This window comes from Neolamprologus multifasciatus, chromosome 22 (assembly GCF_963576455.1).
Source record: "Neolamprologus multifasciatus chromosome 22, fNeoMul1.2, whole genome shotgun sequence".
Lineage (NCBI taxonomy): Eukaryota > Metazoa > Chordata > Actinopteri > Cichliformes > Cichlidae > Neolamprologus > Neolamprologus multifasciatus.
In genome coordinates this window covers 11,083,790-11,106,388 of record NC_140459.1, presented here as the reverse complement: position 1 = coordinate 11,106,388, position 22,599 = coordinate 11,083,790, and the positions used below count along the sequence as shown (strand labels likewise).

Here is a 22,599-nt window from a genome sequence, read left to right as displayed (position 1 = left end):
TCAAATGCCAGCTTCAGACAAAACAAAAACAAAATTTTTTTTACTCATGATGGCAATCACAGTTGTGTTACATAAATGTGACAATATGAGGGCAAGTGCTCTACGTGTCAGGACTTGAATTTAAGTTTGGTTAAATATCAAGAATATTACATGCAAGTACAGTACAAGGCTCTGCTCCTGATACTTCTGGAGAGGATGCTTAAAAAAACAAAACAAAACAAAAACAGCTTTTTCTACATTACAGAACTTTCCACTTACCCTTCATTCAGGTCAGGCTGGGCTTCCTTTGGATGCTCGCAGAGACCCTCTGCAGTGTCACTATCAAGATGGTGTGTGTCTGCGTTCGATGCTGACAGCTCAACTGCCACCTGTTCTGGCACGGTAATGTTTCTGTCAGGGCTCTGAGTAATTGTATCCACCCACTCAGTGCTCCGTGGAGCACTATTGTGTTCAATCTCTGTGGCATCTGATTGCAAGTGAGTGCTGTCTGTCAGATTGCCCATGACAGCCTCTGCTGCCCCAGCAGTATCTGTTAATGTGCTGTTTATTATGTCCATGCTATTTTCTGTGTCTTTGTTGCCTTCACCGGTCTTGTCTGCATTCACAATCAGTGGAACTTGCTCTTCTGTCTCTGTTGTTATATGCACAATCACATCCTCTTCCTTTGTGTGGCTGGAAGTAGCATGCTTGCAGCCAAAATCGGCAAAATCTTTGTTAGGCAGAGTTTCTTCCACCTCTGTTGGAAACAGGTTCTCTCCATTAGAGTGGTCTTCTGTTTCCAAGTCTACAGTCCAGTTTCCCCCAGACTCTTCCACCTGCCCATGCTGCTCACTGGGAGGAGGAGCAAAACTACATACCATCATTGTGTTCACCTGCTGAACCGGTGTGGCTAGTAAATCCTCCTTTCTACCCTCCTCCTCTTCTTCTTTCATTTGTGGCCATACAGTGGTTGATTGTTCTTCCACCCAACTCTCAGATGTTCCCATTTCATGCACTTGACTGCCCGATTTCTGTTCTTCAAGTTGTTGCTGTACTTCAGTTTGGCCATTATAATCCTCTCGCTTTCCTTCATAGTCCATTTTGTCTTCTTTCTGTTCCATTTTCACAATCACGACCCTGAACTCTCCTTCATCTCTCTGGCTGATCCCTTTATCCATTGGCTCCGAGTGCTGTACGATTTCCTCACCTAGCCTCACAATGGACTCTTCTCTATCATCCATTGTGAACATCTCTTCGTCCCCACTCTCCTCTGCATTGTCCTCCTCAGCACTGTAGTAAATCTCCTTTGTACTTTCATCATCTGATCCAACACTTAGATATGCTGGACTTAAGAACCTGTCATTTTGCACCGTTGGTCCAGAAAGGGCAGAAAACTCATCTGTCGTTTCAAATTCTACCTTAAGATCCTTCACCAGATTCATTTTATCAGGCACCGAAGAGCTACAGCCTGGATAAACGTTTGTGTCGTCTGTGACTAACTCTTTGACTAGGATCACTCTCCGTTTGGAGTCAGTAACCTGAGCATTTATCCCGTGGGATGTTTCATAGTTGGATATGGGAGGGGCAGAGTTCTGACACAAAGGGCCTGACCAGTCACTGTCGGTAACAAGGCTTTTATTGTCCGCTTTCAACTGTGAACGGGAGCGGGTCAGCTCAGAGTAAGAAATGCCAGCACTGTCAGAATACTTGGAAGCTGCACTGAGAGAGGTAGGCACATATCTGTTTTGGTTTTCTGGGACTGTTTGAATCTGAGAAGCAGAAACTCTGGAGCTCTCACCAAAAGAGCTTTCCTTTATTTCACTGATGGAGGCCGAACCATCAGGAGCATCAATCATTCTGCCAGCAGCCAAGTCAAGATCATGAGAAGTCAATGTTTGGGAGTACTGATAATTTGTTTCTGCATGACTTTCATCATGGGTTTTGACAATGACAAATTCTGTTTTGGTGTCAAGAAGTCTTTTATCAGTGCAGATATGAGATGATGGGCTTAGGAGTGAAGAGATTACCTCAGAGGTAAAATTCTGGGGGAAAAGTGACTCGTACAGAGCTCCATAAACTTTATCTTGATGGATGGGAGCAGTGCTGCTTTCGCTGCTAACAGCTGAGGTTGTGCTGACGCTCTTGGCATTTTCAGGAAAAGACCTCTCAGTGTGAGAAATGAAGATTTCATGATGGTTGGCAGCAGAGTCTGCACTGCTAGCTAACTTCTCATTTTGAGGATCAGGACTTGGCCCTGTAACAGTGGTGTAGTTACTTTTGTCAACACTTGTCATGGAGGACTCACTATTTGAAATTGTACTGTCAACTGTGTCAGGGGCATCAGACTGATGATATGGTAAAGTCCCACTGGTGGATTCATTTTCTTGGGGGATATAATCATAAGAATTATTGCCCGAGTCGACAGTTGCTGCTTCGTAAACCGAACTGTCAAGCACAGTTGGTGGCTGGCTGGCTAGAAGGGTATGTTCAGCCTGGGTTTGAACAATAGAAGCTGTTTCTGAAGTAGCTGTCAGAAGAGCTGATTTGACATCATTTCTGCTTGAGCTGTCGTGAACTGGAATGTTCTCCTTCTCCTCCAGTGAGCCGGTATCATCAAGCTCAGGAATGGAAGCAATTGGAGCTCTCAGGGTTTGCCTCTGCACATCCGAAAGATCAGAGGCATTTGTAAGAGGGCCCTTTGATTCTTGTTGGGTGTTCACAGTGACTGGGACTGACTGGGACTGTGCCGAAAGAGTGAAGTACGAGTCAGTTTCATTTGCAGCTACAGGGGGAGGTGAAGGGATGTCAAATTTACTGTCGCTGTCAAGTTCTGGTTGAGACATACTGAACTTCTTTCTGTTCCCTGGGTCCTGTTCCACCGGTGTCTAGAAGAAGATTAGTTATACGTTAACTGATGAAATACACAATACAGTTTTAACCTGAGAGATCTGTGTTTTTACGCAATGATTTGTATCCATGTAAACAAAATCATTATTAAAGTTTCACATTTTGAAACTGGAGGGGTAGGTGATGCAGCAAATCATTTCACTACTCTCACCAGCAACCCAAGATTTAATTATAGACATAGATTTTCACATTTGTGCATTAGCGACCTGTTCAGAGTGTACCCCACCCGAGTTGAATAAATGTAAGCAAATGGATGGGCAGATTGATTCTGTTTTTATGTTTTAATACTTGGTTGGAGTTAGGAATTAAAAATTACCGGGTTTGGTTTAGAAAAAGTTCATGGTTTGGCTTTAAATACAACAGCTGCTACTGCTTTTACAGCATATTCAACAATTCATGCCCATGAATACGACTGCAATTATGTGATCATTTCACAATTTGCTATGAGACCGAGCTGAAAAATGAAACCCAATAAATTTAGCACATAGCAATACAAAAAGTATTATCAGGACAGATATGTTCCTTCACAATTGCTCTAAGTGATTTTAAACAAACTCAATTTTTCAAAAACCTACAATATTGATTCACCATTACCTCTTCCTGCTCCTCAATCCCTTGGGTAGGAAGACCAAAAGTGCTCTTCGACATATTCTCTTCATCTTTCTTCTTCTTCTTTCTAAGACCAAATGAAATGGTTGCAAACCTCTTAGGCCTACGAAGGTCCGTCTCTGAGTAGCTTAACGCTTTGGCCTTAGAAAGACAAAAGCACAGGAAGTGAGGATGGAGTGTAAAACACTCTTTAATGCAAAAGGAAAGAATTTGTTAACAAAATACACGAGGTGTAACTACAAATCTCTATCCATGAGACTTGTATGGCTTTATGCCATTAAAAGCAATATACCTTGCTCACAAACACTACCTTTCGCCAAAGAAAACACATACCAAACATATTATAATCCCTTGCTACATGTTAATTAGAAACCATCCCTAGATGGTGTATTGCAATGGTAAGAATGAGGATATTACTCAATTAAGACTAAACAAGAAAGTGAGTTGACACCCTAACTTCATTCCTAAAAGCTGCTCCACCCTGAGAGGAATGAAAAACTAGTAGAACATGATTAGCTAAATCACCAGCAACAGCACTGCTGATTAAAATATTATGATTAATGAAACTGAGGGCAAGAAAAAAAAAATCTGACCCTATAATTTCACAGAACTATAATTAAGAAAAAATAAATAAAAATACGCTGCCAAACAAAACAAAAATAAATCCATTTATTATTTTAAAAGTCAAACTTTCAAAAGTAGAGCATCAAAATACTTTTAGCGGGCTTGTCTAAGGAAACATTGAGTCAGAAGTGGTGATGCTCTTCTAGTGGTTATGTTTTATCAATCAAGAGTGAGAAAGGAAAGTAGAAGTCATTACTTTCTATCAGACAACAGTGAGATATCAAACTGGGTGTGCCTGTTAGCATTCTTTCTTTGAGGGAGAGTTTGGAAAGTATGAGAAGCTAATAAAGCATCTAAATAGAGATTTAAATAGTTTCAGTCGAGTCTGTGGTTTCTCCTAAATGTGAAGTCTTAAATGTTAAGTAAGCTATGTTATCAGAATAATACTTTACGTAAAAATGTGGACAACCACAGAAAACAAAACTATACAATCTATAGGGAGATTAAGATTTAAAAGGCTGAAATATTTATAGGTAGGACAAATCTTTCTTTGTTATTTCAAATCAGTGCGAATCCAAAAATCTCAGCTCGACTTATAATTAAATTAAAAAGGAAATAAGTGTTTCTTTTTCAGCTAAATATCTCCATGAATACAATTAAAAAGCTTTAAGTGCTCTATATTAGATGAAAAAAACCAAGGGAGACAATGTATATAACGAATAAGCAACTGCATGTCAGAGTTCCCAACATGCTCACAATACTGTTTATTATTCTACACTTATGGAATAAGTCTATCTTAACCTTTGGACATTTCTGGCAAACAGTGTAGCGCCTGGTGGGTGGTGGTCTTTTTTTAGACTTATTTTATAATGAAGCGCATTATGTTTTGCAGCCATTATTTTTACAGACATTATCTCTCTCCCACAAAAAAATGGAAAAAAAAAATGTTCCCATCCATCAGCAATGTTAACCTACTCTGCTGCCAGGCCTTTATCTTCACCACAACGCTGCTTAGCAAACATCTAGCACCCTCTTCTGGTGATAAATTCCACTTGCTTTCCTCCTTCATTATATTAACATGAGGGCCTCTAGAGAGTTGATGCCCTATTGTGAGTAGCCATATACCGTGATTGGATTATAAACAGGGCTCGCTTTTATAGGGATAACTCAGTTGAGATTTTAATAATCCATCAACAAGACTGTACTGACATATACAGTGCACATTTGAATCATTACGAGAAGGATCGTTGTGTGAAAAAAAAAAAAAAAGACCCCGAGCTATGCAGTAAAACACAGCTGGCATAGAACCAGCATCTAAGAAGGGCTCACGAGGTAGCATTATATATGTTTAAGAAAATTAAAAAAATAAAAAAATCTGGTCCCAAGAAAATTCTTGTTGAGACAGGTTTCCGATTTCTGACTGCTCAGAGAAAAACTTTAGATTCGTCCTGCAATCCGAGAGGGGAAGATTTAAAGATACAGCAACAACTGGATTTTATTCACAAACTTGTGTCAAAAAAGGAAACGTATCATCTAGGATTACTTGCGTGTGATACATAAAAGTGAAACTGTAGTTTGAGTCGGCTCTATCACATTTCATGTGAACATCCTGCTTTTACCCTCAGTCTTTAGTTCTGGGTAATTTACAGCCTTGTAGAGCCTAGTTCAGTTTCCTATGTGGAAAAAAAAATAATAGTGAAAGTTTCTCATTTACAACAATAAATTAAAATTTAAAAAAAGGGAGGTGGAGATAGACAATTGCCGGAAACAAATGAGGTGCAGATAACATCTTATGAGGAAACTGGTAACACTTTTCATAATGATGATCATCTGAGGGCAGGGCAGAGTGGTGACTTTAAACTTGTTGCATGTTGGGCAGTCAGCCATGAGCTTTCACAGTTGCCAAGTTTGACAAAACACTCGTCGTCTATAGTGGCTGTCTAACATTATCCTACTTTATTCAGAGCCATGACACTGCAGGTTTAGGGAGAAATATCAAAAAGAATCTCCTGCTTATATTTGGGTTCAGAAGCTGAGAAGCAATAAAACAAAACAAAAGAAGAGTATTACTGTATTTTAAAATAAATATATTCATTACTTATTTTTTTAATTATGAAACTGGAGATTTGAAATTAAATATGCAAGACTTATGCAAAAAAAAAAAAAACAACCCTCACAAACCTTCATACAGGGATGTTTGTATCAGCACCACATATTAATGAACATATTAATGCTATAGTTTACTACTTGGTTTTTTTTTGTTTTGTTTTTTTTAAATTGCTGACTAAAATGTTATCTTTATGTAACATAATACACAATTTTTCAGTGTAGTTACCAAAAAATAAAACCAAAACGAGCTCACTAGTTACTACATCTTCACTGACCTTAACCCTAGGTGCGGTGGCATAAACAGGAGGCAGCTTGCTGTCTGGGCCATTGTTGTCAGAACCGGGCTCTTCGTCGTCTGCGGTCTTACTGTTCGCAACAGCTCTGAGGAGTACAAAGTTTAAAAAATAAATAAATAAAAAGTGAATGGATCGGAAATGTGCTGAAAGAACATCCATGATTGACTGACCCCAATTACAGAATTTGTACTACTTACAGTGTAACAAAGTAAATTATAGGCTATGCTCAAAACTATGAGGAAGCTTATGTAACTCATGTGCTATTGTGTATGTGTGTATATATATTGACAGATTTATTGTTTGCCATCCAGTGTGTGCATTACAGAGGGTGCAATTTTTGTTGCTTAACAAAATGAAGCAGTAAATCACTGCTAATGGAATGCAGAACAGAACCGGCTACACAGAAAGTGAGCTGGTGCTTCTTAGAACTGAGATCAATGTTGCGAACAAAGGAAAATTAGGCCATTAGGATAGATCACGTACTTAAAAACGTACGCTGACACCTAAACAACACTGTAAAGATAAAGTTTTTTTTTTTTTAATTGAATTGAATAACCAATTGGACCAACCAACCAATTGGAGCGACAGGTGCTGCCTTTGTTCGGTCATCAGCACGGCCTCTAATTCATGTACCGCTACAAAGGCTTCAAAGTCAACAGGGAAGCTCCATCAATAATCACAAGCTGTCACTTCATTAAACAAGCACAACAAAGGTCTCTTTATGTGCAGGATTTTTCCGCTTTACACGACCGGATGCTCAGACAAGAAGCCAAATGACAAGCAAACACGCGGAGCTGTCACAATTTATAGATCACTGTGTTGAAACTCTTCTAATCCAAACACACTTATTTGCCACAAGTACGCATGAATATGCATTTGGCCTTTATGTGTACTGTAGAATTAGGTGAAAACTGCTCAGTCTTTTTTGTAGCTTTACTGATAAAATCTGATATGCACAGGCTGCCTTTTTCAAAGGGTTTGTTTTGTTTTGTTTTGTCCCCCCTGTGGTTGGCAACCCAAGAATCAGTCAAGTAACCACTGCAGTATCTGAGACACAGGAGTAGTTTCTGGTAGAAGAGATGTCCTAGAACAAGAAGATGAGTCATATCTTCGCCCCCGCTGCTGTTTACATATCAACACACAAGACACCCAAAAATGTGCAAAGCCTTTCACTGTGTGAAAATGCCACAGCTTAGATTTGTGGAAAAAAAGGGAAAAAAATAAACGTCTTCCTTTGATGAAGTTCAAAGTGCTTCCTGTACTTTCTGTCTGTGCAATAGATAAAAAAATCAGGCCTACTGAAGTCCCGAAGCAAACACACAAAAATAGTTACTACTTTAAAGGAAGAGTTTCACATTTTTAACACATCTATATGGTAAATTGTTAGATGGGTGGTGATCAACTTAGTTCAGCAGGAAGTCTTTAAATCATAGTTATTTACCTGCCTACCCAGTCTTCTAAGCTAACCCCATACACAAACACGGGTGTAATTTTTTTACTCTGTAGTCACAAATGACCCACTACTCTACAGTTCCATTAGATGACCCATAATTTTAACATTTCAGAAACAAAAGTAACTTTTATACTGCTAGTACTAGATACTCGTTAGTCCTTCACCAACTGTGTCACCTTTGAGTGAAGAGAATGAGGGCTTCTTCTATACTAGCCGATTATGAAAACTACACTTTTTCATTACACCACATATTTCAAGCCTGTAGAACAAAAATGCAATCCACTTTTTGGCCAAATTAGATTTCCTGTATTTCTTAATGTTGAATATTTCACAATTTTGCTCTCATTAAATTGTGAACATAATCTTTAATCCCTGAAATGATTCCATCATGGTCCCCAAGCAGAAGGAAATAATCCTATTCCTCTAAAAGCAACACGAAGAGCAGTTAAAACAATGACTTTCTCACACACCCACAGACACAGAAAAGTTGAGAAATGTATTTTGCACACTCGTAACACCAGGACCTCATCCAGTTCATAATCCATCCCGATTGACAGGTTATTACCACTAAATGACAAATAAGCCCTTCATCTTCACCACAGTTTGGGTGAAGAGCCATCAGGTTATCACTGTGTTCAAACTTCACCAAAGTCTGACCAAATGACCAAGTCCTACTGCCTGTAATGATTGTTGTGAACTGTCGACATGCAGAATGGAGGACGAATAAACATGGTAAGAGGTCGTCCGTCTTTTGCCTGGGTGACCTAATTATTATGTACGATGTCAATGCATTATTTCGGTGCCTGGGTTACTGAGCCTTTATAAGTTTGATCCTTTTACTATGTAAAAACTACATCTGGAAGTTCATGGGTTTTTTTTAAAAATGTTCATGGTCTTGTCTATGTGAAACTTGATTCTAATGCTCTGTGTGCACGCAGTGTCAAATCAGAAAGTAATACCCGCTCTTATTAAACCACCTAGTAGTGAGTAAACACAGTAAATGAATACTTGATTATTCATTAATCCACACCGAAACAAACATGTTGCTAGTATTTCAAGAGAGCCTTATTGCCAGCTGTCGGTATCACCACTTTAACACACCTCTTTTAACGTATAACACCTTCATGTTTAACTGTTGTGTTATTTAGAATACACAGCTATCACCATTTGATGCTCATCACCACAATCACGCGCTTTCTTTTAGAATACAGACACAATAAAAGTGTTAATGACGGTTTCTTTGTCATCTGCAGGAAAACATCCCACAGTTTAAAAACATAAATAAATAAAATCCATGTTTGTGTGGCAAGTGTACTGATAAAGATGCAAAGAAGTGCAGTGTTGACAGTTATTTGGAAGACCAGTTCTCAAATTTTGGATAACATTTACTCTCACAATTGTTGGCATGGGAGGTGTTGAGAACTCTGATGAAGTCCAACCACACGACCCATCACAATTTTCAATCTGGGAAAGGAAAAAAAAAAAAAAAAAAAAAAAAAAAAAAAAATATATATATATATATATATATATATATATATATATATATAGCGAGACAGTTTTTTAATTTGGCTTTTGATTTTTTAGAAACGGCAGCAGAGGAGCTGAACCACTTCTTTGCTCGCTTTGAGGTGTCCCACCCATCATAGTCCCCTTACCAAAGAAAAAAATAAAACAAAATCTACTGCAACCTGCCTGTATGACTGGCCAGTAGTGCTCACCCTGGTGCTGAAGTGCATTGAGAGACTGGTCTGGATCATATCATGTCTGTCATCCTTCCCACATTTGATTTAATTTCCCGCATGACACTTTTGAGCCCCCTGCTCTTCATACTGTACACCTACGACTGTGCTCCCTACTCATCACAGTATCACCATTGTCAAATTTGCAGACGACACCACTGTGATGTCATTTCTAGTTGGGGTGATTCTGCCTAAAGGGACAAAGTGGTGCGGACGACAGGTTGGTGCAGGGACAACAACCTGCTACTGAACACAACCAAAACCAATGAGATTGTTGTGGATTTCAGAAAAAAGAAAACAGACATTAAACCACTTTACATCAATGGTGTTGGTGTTGGACTTCCACTTCCTGGGAGTTCACATCACAAGGACCTGTCCTGGGGTGTGAACAGAGGGAAGCTGGCAAAGAAGGCTCAGCAGAGCCTTCATTTCCTGTGAATCCTCAGGAAAAATAACATCCCTCAAAAGCTGCTGTTGTCCTACTATCAATGTTCTATCAAAAGCATTCTATGCTACTGCCTGTGTGTTGTTACCCTCTCTGGACAAACTGCAAAGCTCTCGCCGTCACAGGAAAGCAGGATATACCATAAAAGACAAAATAAATAAACAATGCCCAAACTCATCATGCACAACAATTAGCAATAATTTGATCTCATTGTGAAAACACATTTCCAATAAGAGCTGCAGAAAACCTATTCTTGACATCTTATCTCTGAAATATTATTTGAAGTTATCAACTAGACTATCCTTGTCAAGTGGAATCAATGTCCCTTTATCACCAAGAACTGACTGAATAGAACAAATATGCACATTTGAATGACTTAAACAGCACTGTGTAGCAATGCACTGCTCAAAGCATATCCTTTGTTTTAAGTACAAGGCCTTCTCTGACTTCACTGATCCATTTTTCAGCACTTTGTTATACAATTTAATGCAGTGGTGTGAAGAAAAAAAAATAAAAACACTGCCAAAATACAGCATTCTTAACTCAACACACATTGAGTTTTACCTTGCTTACTCTTCTGGAACAGACATAACAGGTTCAACAATACAGTGACTTATTGTGAACTCAGCCTGATGTATTAAACACCCTTGTGCTGAGACATAAATGTTACCAGCATGCATCACCAAACACAATAGTGTAGCTTGTGTGTCTAATTGATTTGTAGTTTCGTGATAATGCAACAGGCATGTGGAGCGGCAGGTTTGTCTACAGAACTTCCACTAATCCATAAAGCCACACAAGAGCGCGACAACCTAAAGAGTGGGTGTGTGTGTGGTTTGTTTGGAATTTCAAGTTTCCTGCATCGTAATACACTGGTGGTAAGGTTTCCAACACATCCAGTGTGACTTTGACCTCACCCTTCAACTTTATGAAAAGAGATGGGAGTCAAAACAAACAATAAAATGAAGATTTATTTCTTAGATGATGAAATCCTCAAGTCTTGATAGATAAAATCTGGAACATGGATTAAAACGAAATCCTCAAACTAATAACAAAAACAGATTCAGTCTACATCTGGAAACAAGTCTATCTTGGTTGCCCATCCACTGTGTCAACAATTAAAAAAATCCTTTCATTCACAGCAAAACAATGTAATGTAATTCTGCACTTAATAGTTTATAAAATGATTTCTAGATGTGGCTTGTATAGACAATCAGTGGATAAAAGACTACCAAGACTGACCTGAATATATGTTTCATTCTGCTTTATGTTTACACTACTGCAATATTTTATTGATTATCAGGGCGATCGTGGCTCAAGAGTTGGCAGTTCATCTTGTAATGGGAAGGTTGCCGGTTCAAGCCCCGGCTCGGACAGTCTCGGTCGTTGTGTCCTTGGGCAAGACGCAAGACACTTCACCTACCGCCTACTGGTGTTGGCCAGAGGGGCCAATGGTGCGATATGTCAGCCTCGCTTCTGTCAGTCTGCCCCAGGGCAGCTGTGGCTACAACTGTAGCTGCCTCCACCAGTGTGTGAATGTGAGAGTGAATGAATAGTGGAATTGTAAAGCGTTTTGAGGGCCCCGAAAAGCGCTGTATAAATGCAATCCATTATTATTTTTGAATGATGCATGATTTTTTTATGCATAGTTTAAAAACTTTACCCTTGCATAACCTCCATGTGCAAAGGCAGTCACAGTGTCAGCTCGCTGTTTATTTTTCTCTGTGCAAACACAAACCGTCACTGGTGCTCGTCTTCAAACACATGAACAATATGATTCTATTGTCCCGGCCTGTGATTAGTAGCTTAACCTCCACCCCACCTGTGTCTATATGCACACCCAATGGTGACTTATACATACTTACAGCTTTAAAGCATGTCTTGTTTATTGCTTTGCAAACATTTGCGACCAAATTCACCATTCACACCTTTTATTCTGCTACCTGCCACCTACTATGAAACACCTAAGACCTCAAGGTAAGGTTGAAATCTACCAACCAGATCAACTAAGTCAATGTTTACCCTGGAGAATAAAATGAACATATCCTGTTTTTTATGACTTAGAACTCCTGAAACCGTTGGGGTCTCATGCACAGCTATAATTTATGAATAGACAGCATAAAATGGGCCTGTGAGGGAGGCCCTGACAGAAAAGTCTAAACGAACAATATAGAAAAAGAAACCTAGGTTTACACTGGACGGCTTTCCATTTGATTATTTTCGTCTGGTTTGAATTGTATTATATCAGATAATGGTAAAATGAAACACTCTACCTGAAGATTGAATTTGAGCTTCAAGGTGATTTTTCTAACAGAACTTTGCCTCAAAAGCAGAAATATGTGGGTGGGGCTTGTGAAATGGCCTAGTTAAGCACCAGATTTGAATTATTGGGGGTTACAAACCGAGGACACATGCAAACGTTTTGCTGCTGAATTTTTTTTATTTTTTATTTTGCATGCAAGCTCGATATCAGTTTCCAGCATGCCATATCATAAGACTGTGGACAAATATGCAAAAAGCATGTTTCTGCTGAAGGGGACAGTGCTAAGCTAAGTATGCGCTTACTTTTATCCAACTCTAAAGTCCCTTGTGGCGCTATAATTATATTTAAGTGTACTACCTATTTCAAAAGTTGTTGGGATGTTTGCCCAAAAGCTCACAGTCTAGAAACATCTCAACTTTTTTTTTTTTTTCACAGCAGTGAGGATTGCTTAATTGGGACTTTTCATTTAGGCTACCAATGGAAACAGCAGGCGCAGGCTACTTGCTGAAAACTAAAGTTTATCTGAAGCGTTGCTGCTCTTTAAAGCGTCAGAAGCTGCTTATTACCCCTTGAGCAATACAGCAAATGCAGGCATGAAAACAGGTCGCTGAGTCAACATCACGACACTGGGTAAGCATACCTGAGCACCTTCTGGCTGTCATTAGCTGACTTCTCAGAGTCGTTCTTGGACTTTGTCTTGAATTTGAACAACTTGAACTTGTTCTTCTCCCCTTCGTTTTTCTGCACATCCTTCTCCACCGATTCGTCCAAGCTGGCTTCGCTCTTGGAGAACAAACTTTTCAGAGACTTTCTGGTTGAACTCCTCTTCGCCATCTCTAGTCTACTGGGTAACGTCAGAGGGCCGAGTGAGTCGGGTCTTCTTCCCCACTGATCATTCAAAGCCGATGAAAACAGGCGAGTGGCAGAAAAGACTTACTGACAGCTGACAGCTGTTGCTCTGGCTGCCTCATTTTGTGTGCTGCACGCAGAGCTCAGGTGCGGGACACGCCCCCCGGGGAACACCCATCTCAGACAAACAATGACACTCACTGCAGATGATCACCGGTCTTGTTAACATATTTTTGCAATAGCGACAACTTCGGGAAATTAGTGGAATTTGTTTTTATTGGCTTTACTGTCTTTGGTGTTACTTAGTTCAGCAATTATTACCCACAGAAATTCAAGGGCTTATTAAAAATACAATGTCAAGGGCCTTAGTATGCATATGCAAAGACCATAAAGGCCAAATTTTTACATTTTTTAAATAAAAAAGATGTTTTAGGTGCTAATGTAATAATAATAAGAATAATAATCTCGATTTAATTAATTAATGCTTTAGTCAGATATGAAGGAAGCCTTAATTAAGGTTAACATGGTCAAAGCTTTCTGCTTTTATAAATTATCTATCTATCTATCTATCTATCTATCTATCTATCTATCTAATGATAATGATAAATCCATGCGTAAATGTATTACTTTACACTGATGCGTTACAATGCGTTGTTTGTATGCAGTCTCCACGGTTCTAGGACGACATCGCCTGGCCTGTGTGCAGTTTGCAAGTCAATCATCAGGCGCTCACATGCGTGTAGATTGCTCTGCCACAAGATGGCATCACAAGATTGCTCAGTCAAATCAGAGCGCTCTAGCTGCTCAAAGTTCAAGCATGTTACCTGTTAAACCTGTTGACTGAGGTGATGGATTGTCCATGAAATAAGGAACAAACAGAGAATAAACTGATTTCTTCCTCCTTCTTTCTTGTTCCCAGTAGCATTACAGGTTATGGCTCATATAACTCTCTCATGTGGAGAGTGAAGAAAAAGAAGCCCTAATTTGACTTAAACCGTTTCTTATAAGATAAAGAGTCGTCATTTGTTTGGTCATACACTAACGCTTCGCTGCATTTCTTTACTGAGAGGGCCCCTACTCTTTTTCTATCATGGTGCATGACAGAGAGAGAGAGTGAGGAGATGACAAAGATAATACACGGAAAACACAAAACACATGATCTAGCTTTTATTGGGGGGGTTGGGGTGAGCTCATTCTGGTCACATTGTACTGGGAATCCCCTTTGGTGGCCTGTTGGAGTACCGTGTGAGAGACTTTGAGAAGAAAAGGGTGTTTTGAACATTGGGGGCTGAAGATTTAGGTTTAGCACAGGAAAAAAAGGATTAAAAATACCATAAAGGTTTCATCCTCCCAATTACTAAAAATGTACATGTACCAATTTGTGCATCACATTCTAACAGCGAGAGACTCCGTGACATTCCTCTCCTATACAGTCTAGCTTTACTTCATTTAGTTTTACTTTATATTTACTTTAACACTGCTTCCCCATTGCCAACTCTACCCAACCAACCAACTAAAAATAAATAAATAAATCATCTATCCAGTCCATCGATGAAAAAGTTAGCTGCAGTTAAACATAATGTGCTGGAATCAGAGGTTAAAATGAAGTAGTAGGTAAAATCCTGTGAAATGTAATTGTTGGGGTTTTGCTGATTATCAGCAGGAAAACATTTTGTTCTGAAGCAAATGAGAGAAATTGTGTGATTATGAACTCACATAACAGAATGAAAACCACCCACTTTTTTTTTATCTTTATATGTGAAACCTTTAGACCCATTTAGCTGACTGCTACAACGTCACAACCTTGTGTTATTACTCAGTGCCCCACACCCATGTTTATTACCTTTACTGCTGACTAAAAATAACTGCTACTGAAAGTCAAACATTAAGGCAGGATGAAGTTCAACAGAATTTATTAATCCAGGTGAAACATGATTCAGAGGAAGTGCATAAAAGAAAATGGAAACATTTGAAAAAACCAACACATTTGTTGTCTTTTTACAACAATCACTGGCTATCAGTGAGCTAAACTGAAAGGGAATGCTGTCAGGGAAAGGGCTGTGTGTTTGTTCACTCAAGGCCATAGCCACCTGCATGAAAAAGCACACAAATAAACACACGCATCCCTTTTAACATTATCGTCCTTGGAATCTTTCTCTTGAATTAAAACAGAAAGCCATTTGATGCTCAGGGGTCATAGCATTTGTTCGTGAGATAAAACATCACAAAGCGATTTGGTGCTTGTCCAATACAGGCCCTTCTCTCCAGGTAAGAGGCCTAGGGGAAAGAGGCTTGGTTACTTTTAAAAACAGTCATCAATTACACACCTAGTTATTGCTCTGCTGCTGTGTATAATGTTAAACAGACATGCGACCAATTGCTACAAACTTAACTTTTATGTTTTTGTTTAGGTTTTTTAAATTGCTTACATTTTATTATGTAATCTTTTGCCAAATTATTAATATTTGAATTTAAGCAAACGTCCTTTCTCTCACACACAAATTGGCCACATCTATATACTCACAGTATGAGTATACTGTGAGTATACTGACATGAAGAAAAACAGATTTGAAATGTTATGGATAGCGTCAAGCATTTCAGATTGAATAAGTCACAGTTATATGATTAATAAGGGCAGGTCATGTGTTTTAATTTACATCCTCTTTTAATCATCTTCTATTAACTGCCTAAAGTGTTAAATTCAAAGTGGTCAATCACTTACTGTAACAACTTCTGATGTCACCTTGCTTTTTTTTTTTCAATCTGACAGGGTAAATTTCCCAAATTATTAACTCAAAGGTAACTTGTTACAAAGTTATCAAACCCCAATCCTGGGACTAATGGACAATCTAACATACAGTATGCACAAGCCACAGTGAAACTAATTCTGTGAGTAGCAATTTAAGGTTGCTCTGGAGCATCATCTGAAGGGTTATGACATTTCTGGTTATGACTGGATGTGTAAAGCGCTTTGGGGTCCCTAGGGGGGGGACTAGTAAAAGCGCTATACAAATACAGGCCATTTACCATTTCAAGACATAAAACTACAGCCAAGTTGAGCGTTCCACCCTCTGGCTGATCTGCTCCTGTGCCAAATTTTGTATGATGTGTTCAATCTCTGTTTTCACCTGCAGCCAAGTACTCTTTGCCTAACCTGTTGCACAGCAATGGCATGCTGTCAACTGTCATTCAAAGATTTTCTTTTTTAAGATCAAAGGTGTTGACCAATGTATTGAACGATAAATGTTTCATTGAGTTGTTAAACAAATATGGCAGGTAGAAATAACTCCTCTGCAGTTAATTAAATCTTGCCGATCGGGATAATCATTTTGTTCCTAAAGAATGTTAATTGAGACCAAGGTTTAAGTTGCAACTGAAAACATTAAGCAGAGTTTAGTGAATTTCCTGCTTCAGACAAAGAACTCCCGATTTATTTTTGTTCTGTATCTGTATTTGCTGAACTGCTCTCTTTGCCGCATATACACTGAGTCAACTACCACAGTCACTGTTTCTGAGAAAAGAACTGGATATAATGTGACAGGTGCTTCCACTGCTTATATAACTTCCCATTAATGTCTGGTAATCGTGACAGCCAACGGTTGTTTGTACTAAAATATATGCGACTTTAACTTTCAGTTTGATCGGATTGCTGAAATTATTTCTTTACAACATGACACATGTTGGAAGTCAGACGTCTTTTTCAGGGGTTTGTGGGATTTTAACAGTAGACAATGTCCTAAACGAGGTGTTGATGAAGTTGAAGGTTAAACCACTAAAGACTGGGTGTTAGTTATTCAAATGGTTCAATGGGAGAGGTGTAGCAATAGTTTTCTGCTCTGTGGTAAGTCCGTTCCCTGTGATGCTGCAGGCGAACTTTGTTCTGTGAAAATAATGGACGCAAAGGAAATGACTCCATTTGGACATGTAATTGAACTATCAAGCAGTGATACCTTTAAAGGCACATCGTGACCGTGTCTAAGTTCTCACTTTCCCCAAGAAAGTGAGAACTTGCAAGTTCAACGAATCTGAAACGGGATAGTAACTTCCCTGGAAACTTTCCTGGAATCTTTGCTACCTTGACATGCATAATGAAGAATGAAACTTCCTTATGTAGAACACACTAGGAAGGGGAGGTATCTGATTGCAAGGTCCAAGAAAGAAATTCTCATCTTTTTCTTTTCACTAACTGCATGATTACCTCTTAAAGGGACAACTTGAAAGACTTGAAAGACTTACCTTTGTGACGCTCAATGGTTTTTTATGTTTTCTTTTATTTTAGTGTATTTCTTTCATTTTCGCTTGCATAATTTCCTGGTGGGATTCTTTGGAACTGCATGAAGGTTGGAGCTGCATTGGTTTGCTGTTTGACATTTGAAATACAGGGTGTTTAAGAGATTATAAAATGTAGAGACATCAAGTAGATGAACGACACGAAAGACACTTTCATGAAAACGCGTCATGTCAGCCAGGAAGTAGTGGAGCGATGACAGATTACCGCCATTGTTTCTAAAGCAGTCTGTTCTTTTTAGACTGATATGGTAATAATTTTTACTGACTTCTTGACAATCCTGTCATCTGTTGATGGATAAATGTATTTCTCAGGTCAGGTATATACAAAATACTACAGTTGGAGGTTAAGATATTAAGTTAAGATATCTCTTGTAATATCTTTTATGGCCAGACTGATTTGCATATATTTGCACACAAAAAGTAATAATGGTCTGATGGACTCGTGGTTCAAAGGGAAGAAGGGCTTTAACGGTCACGCAGTTGATTAGCCTGGGCTATATGTAAATTTTAGCTTTGTGTTCACTTTGCTAAAATTCACCACTCACATTTTAAAGCCTTATTTCCTTGAAAGATCTGTTATCAATTGCCTGTAAGTGATAAGTGAAATGCTAAGCTAAAATTAGCTTCTAATATATTTCCCAGATATTGGAAGCAAATATTAGCTCAGGATATAGAGAGGGTTGTCTGCCAGTCAGAAGGCTGGTGGCCCAATCTGTCCAGTCTGCATGTCAAAGTATCCTTGGGCAAGATACTGAACCCAAAGGTGCCCATGGTGCATCCATCTGGGTGTGAGTAAGAAGGTAATTGTTAAACAAGATACTAATGCACAGAAAAGAAAAAAACATTTGTATGAATGCATATGTCAAAAGTACTCTGAGTCCTCAGTTAGGTAGCAGAAAAGCTCTAAATAAGTACCAGTTCATTTACCAATTACCTATTGAGTGCTGGCAGCAAAGTTAAATATGGGCAAACCGCAAGACCTGTGGCTCAGTGTCTTTGGGACACAGTTTGGCCATCATGCACGGCAATAAACACACGCATATGAGCATAAACACATTATACCGATACTGTGGGGGAGGGGTGATGATTTGGGCTTGTTTTGCAGCCACAGGATACAGGTGCCTTACAGTCATCGAGTGAAGTATGAATATCAAAGTTTTCCAATGTCAAATGCAAAGCCATGTTTCTAGCTAAAGCTTAGCATGCATTAGGACCATTAGCCAAGCAAGTCTCCAACAGAATGGCTAAAAAAGAAAAGAATCAAGGTGTTGCAATGACCCGGTCAAAGTCCAGACCTCAACCTGATCTAAATGCTGTGGTGGAATTTTGACTGCCATGCATAAAAAATGGCAGTAAACCTCACTGAACTGAAACAATCCTGAGAAGAAGAGTTGGCCACGATTCCTCCGCAATGATGTGAGAGATTGATGAAGTCATAGTGAAAACAATTAGTTCAAGTTATTGCTGCCAAAGGTAATTAGTATACTTTTTTTAGTTTTTATTGAATAAGTAATATCATGTTGTTAAATGTTATGTGTTGTTGCTCATCTGAGGTCATCTAATTTTAAGATTTGTCATAGACCAGATCATTTTTTATTTTATTTTACTGTGCTGTGATATGCTAAACTTTAGTTTTGATGAAGGGTGTTATTACTCATTCACGTAACTATACAAAGGCCTAGGCTTGACATTCAACATTCAACAGTCTCTTTAAAATAGTTTCACATTAGGGTAAAGTAGCTAGAAGTACTGACGGTAAAATGATTTCATACAAAGGTGTAATGCTATGAGAACTGATTTTACATACATATATACAGATAGTCTGTATATGTTTCAAAAAAATGTGTATAACAGCTGTAATGAGAGAGAGAGACCCAACTATTTATATGTGATAAGGACCTAGTCTACATGTTTTTTTTTTCCCCTTCTTTTCATAAAAAACATTAGAATGGGGCTTTTTTTTTTTTCCAAATTCTGAGAGCACCTTCTGCATCTATTGCTCACTTGCACAGTAACATAAATATGTAGCTGGCAGCTTGCCAGAACAGAAGGGTTTCCTGTCACCATGGTGGTTTGCTCACATTAAAGGTCTGAGAGTGTTTTTATTCTGGTCAGCGGTATGTAGGTGTTTTCTGTGGGGTTCTCCCCCACAGCAGAGATGACAACCAGAAAACACTACAGAATGAGAAGTCACTGCACAGCAAAAAGAAAAAGAAAGTGGTTAAGAGAGACAGATCAAGAAATACCTAATACAATTACTGTAATGAGCAAACCATATTTACAGTAACTTTAAAGTTTAGTTTGATTGAAACTGTCTCATTGCCATGGAGAGACGGCGATCAAGTAAGAGAATTATATTGGGGTTTGGTGTTCTTTTAAGTACAGTACTGGGGTAAAAACATTTGCCAATTCGGGGCATTCACGACAGTTAAATATCAATTTCAGTAGCAAAAACAGCAGTGGTCTTGGATGTCAGGACGCTTCCCAAAGTAGGTTCTAAACACTGGGTTTTAATTTGGAACTCTATTTTCGTACAACTTAATGTGTAATAAATGTAGACCATGCTTTTTTTGCAAAGTCGGGCAATAACAAGTCAAGGCCTGCAGTGTTTCTTAGTAGTTTTTTGAAAAAAATTTGGGCTTGTAAAAATACATTAAATAACCAGAACATCAGGATAATGAGTCAGTCTAACCAACCTGCAAATGAAAAGAAATGGACTTACCTAAACCTAATCATACCAAAACACAAAAATTGCAATAAAAACGACTTGCTTTATCCTAACAAAGCTGTGAAAGCAGACACAAATATGCATACCTTACATTTATAAGTGGTGCTTCTGTGATTCATAGTGTTACTCACCTCTTCCCATTAAACACTGTGAGCTCTTGACAGTAACACAGGAACAAAGAACTCCATAATAGGAGAATGTGTTGTGAGACTCTGTAATTTTGTAATATTGTAACATTGTGATCTAAGCACACTTTTTTCACTGGTGACTGAGTGACTTAATTTCCTTTACTTTCTTGGAAAGAGTGTACCGCCGTCAAATGAATGGCAGTAAGCAGGATGTTGCACTGTGTTACCATCTATGACAAACAAACTTGGTAACTACATCATCATGACTTCTAGTTGCTGGTGCATATCAAAAAAGGTTGTGTCAGGATTTTCACTTGGCTATTTGGGTGATATTTTTGGCTATAATACTATTGCTATTTTAACAGGAAAAAAAGTTGGTAATAGTCACATAATAAAAATAGTAAGATTAAAAAGGAAGGAAAGGATTTAAAAGGCCCAGTCTTTTTGTATGAGTTCAGCATGCCTGGGTTGTCTGTCTGGTATCTAGACTCACATTGGCAGTTAGGATAAGGGGTCACACAAAGCTGATTATTAGCTCCCTAAGTTAACTCAGGATTAAACTAACTCTGGTTTTTACATTAAATCGCATCTAACCAATTATGGATGAGTGTCCTGGATGATTTGAAAAAGAAAGGTAAAACTATATTAGAGGTTAAGCACATAATAAAGAATGAAAATGACACAGGTGCTGCAGACAAAGTAGCAGTGTGAGAGGAAAATCATTGTTCATTTGTTTAGTGTTAAAAGCCCATATGACTGTCTGTAAGACTGGAAAACTGTTACTATATATTTATTGACTTATCAGTATCACTTAAAGATAATCTCATTATTACAACTATTTTATTAAATTAATGTTTGATAGACATTTTTAGTTTTTATTCTTTCATTTGGAGCCCAGCTGTGCTTGATTATCCGAGAGACGGTGAAAAGTAAACAGAATTCCAGTGTAAGCTTACTCTATGTGAAAATTTAATACAAATAGGTGTTTTGTTTTAGGATTATATATTTATTTACATAGAACATTTTAATTGTAAAATTGTTTGCAACCAGCAAAAAAAGAAATAAATTTGCACAAGTATCTATATTTAATCAATAATTTATATTTAATACCGATGCTCATGAGGGAAATACAAAGACTAGATCTTTTGCCTTTGACTTAATTTTTTCTAATTCTCTATTTATAACATGGTTTGATTTTATATTCTGTTTATGCTATTTGTATATCTACAGCACTTTGTGAATCCTAGTTTTATTTATTTTTTATAAATAAAGGTGGTAGGGTATGGTAGATCTTAATAAAAATCTATACCCCTATACTAGCTGTGCACAGAGGTCTCAGGGATCATTCAGTAATGGCGATACTGTTTTCAAGAGAACAGATTGGTCAGTAGGGCATGATTTTATACCTGTTCATCTTTATTTATTGCTCTTTTTTAACATTAATGCTCATTCAAAGCCTGGATAAAGGGGCCAGTTGCATCCGGAAAGTCACCTGATAGAAAACCTGTGCTAAATTAGATTACTAGCGAGTGAATATGGGTGTACACAATTTAGGAATTTAAACATTAAAATACATTCCCACAAAAAACTTTTAGACTTCTGGGCCTGTGCAAAGTGAATTTTCAGTAAGACACAGTGAATGGAAGTCACTTTGAGTAAAAACAATCCTGTAAAACAGGTTTAAATGTCTCCAAACAGATAACACTGTTCCAAAACTAGACAACGATCTCAGTTTTTTAAATTATTTTGATTAAATGGATTCGATTCTTATCAGATTAACTTGAAGAGAGAAGAATTCATTTGTATTTCTAGATCACTGGCCAAGAGCATTGAGGCACAGCGTGCTAAGAAAACAGTGCAAATACACAAGCGCGAGCAAATTTGCCCTGCAGCTACATGACTCAGACGTTAAAAGCTAAATAAATACCTGTCTGAAATTCGGCAGCACTCCTGTTTATAGTTGTCTCATTATTATCTGAAGTTATGTTTTGACCAGTTTCATGTGACCTTTTGGTGTTTGTCAAATCTGGCAATTGCATTGTGTGTATTGATGTGTTATCACAGAAAGCCCAATCGATCACTGGATTTCAAAAGCAGTCACACACTGCTATCCTGGCACGAATGCACTTGAAAACACGAGATGTATAGAAACAATAGCTTTAATGTGCTACATCATGTAAATATAAAAGTATCATCAAAATAGTCTCTCACATATAAATTCTTACATATCATAACTTGTT

The 22,599-nt window shown here is 38.2% G+C and overlaps 1 protein-coding gene across 1 annotated transcript in view; it reads right to left on the bottom strand.

Moving 5' to 3' along the window:
- The window catches only part of crybg2 (crystallin beta-gamma domain containing 2), a 34,364-nt gene extending 21,012 nt beyond the window's left edge, over positions 1 to 13,352 (bottom strand). Inside the window, exons 1-4 of the mRNA XM_085148488.1 lie at positions 13,005 to 13,352; positions 6,444 to 6,549; positions 3,481 to 3,636; positions 259 to 2,864 (exon numbers count right to left, since the gene is read on the bottom strand). Coding sequence (XP_085004614.1) covers positions 259 to 2,864; positions 3,481 to 3,636; positions 6,444 to 6,549; positions 13,005 to 13,198 — 3,062 coding nt within the window. The 5' untranslated portion in view covers positions 13,199 to 13,352. The remainder of the gene's footprint in view (positions 1 to 258; positions 2,865 to 3,480; positions 3,637 to 6,443; positions 6,550 to 13,004) is intronic.
- Between the last annotated feature and the right edge of the window lie 9,247 nt (positions 13,353 to 22,599).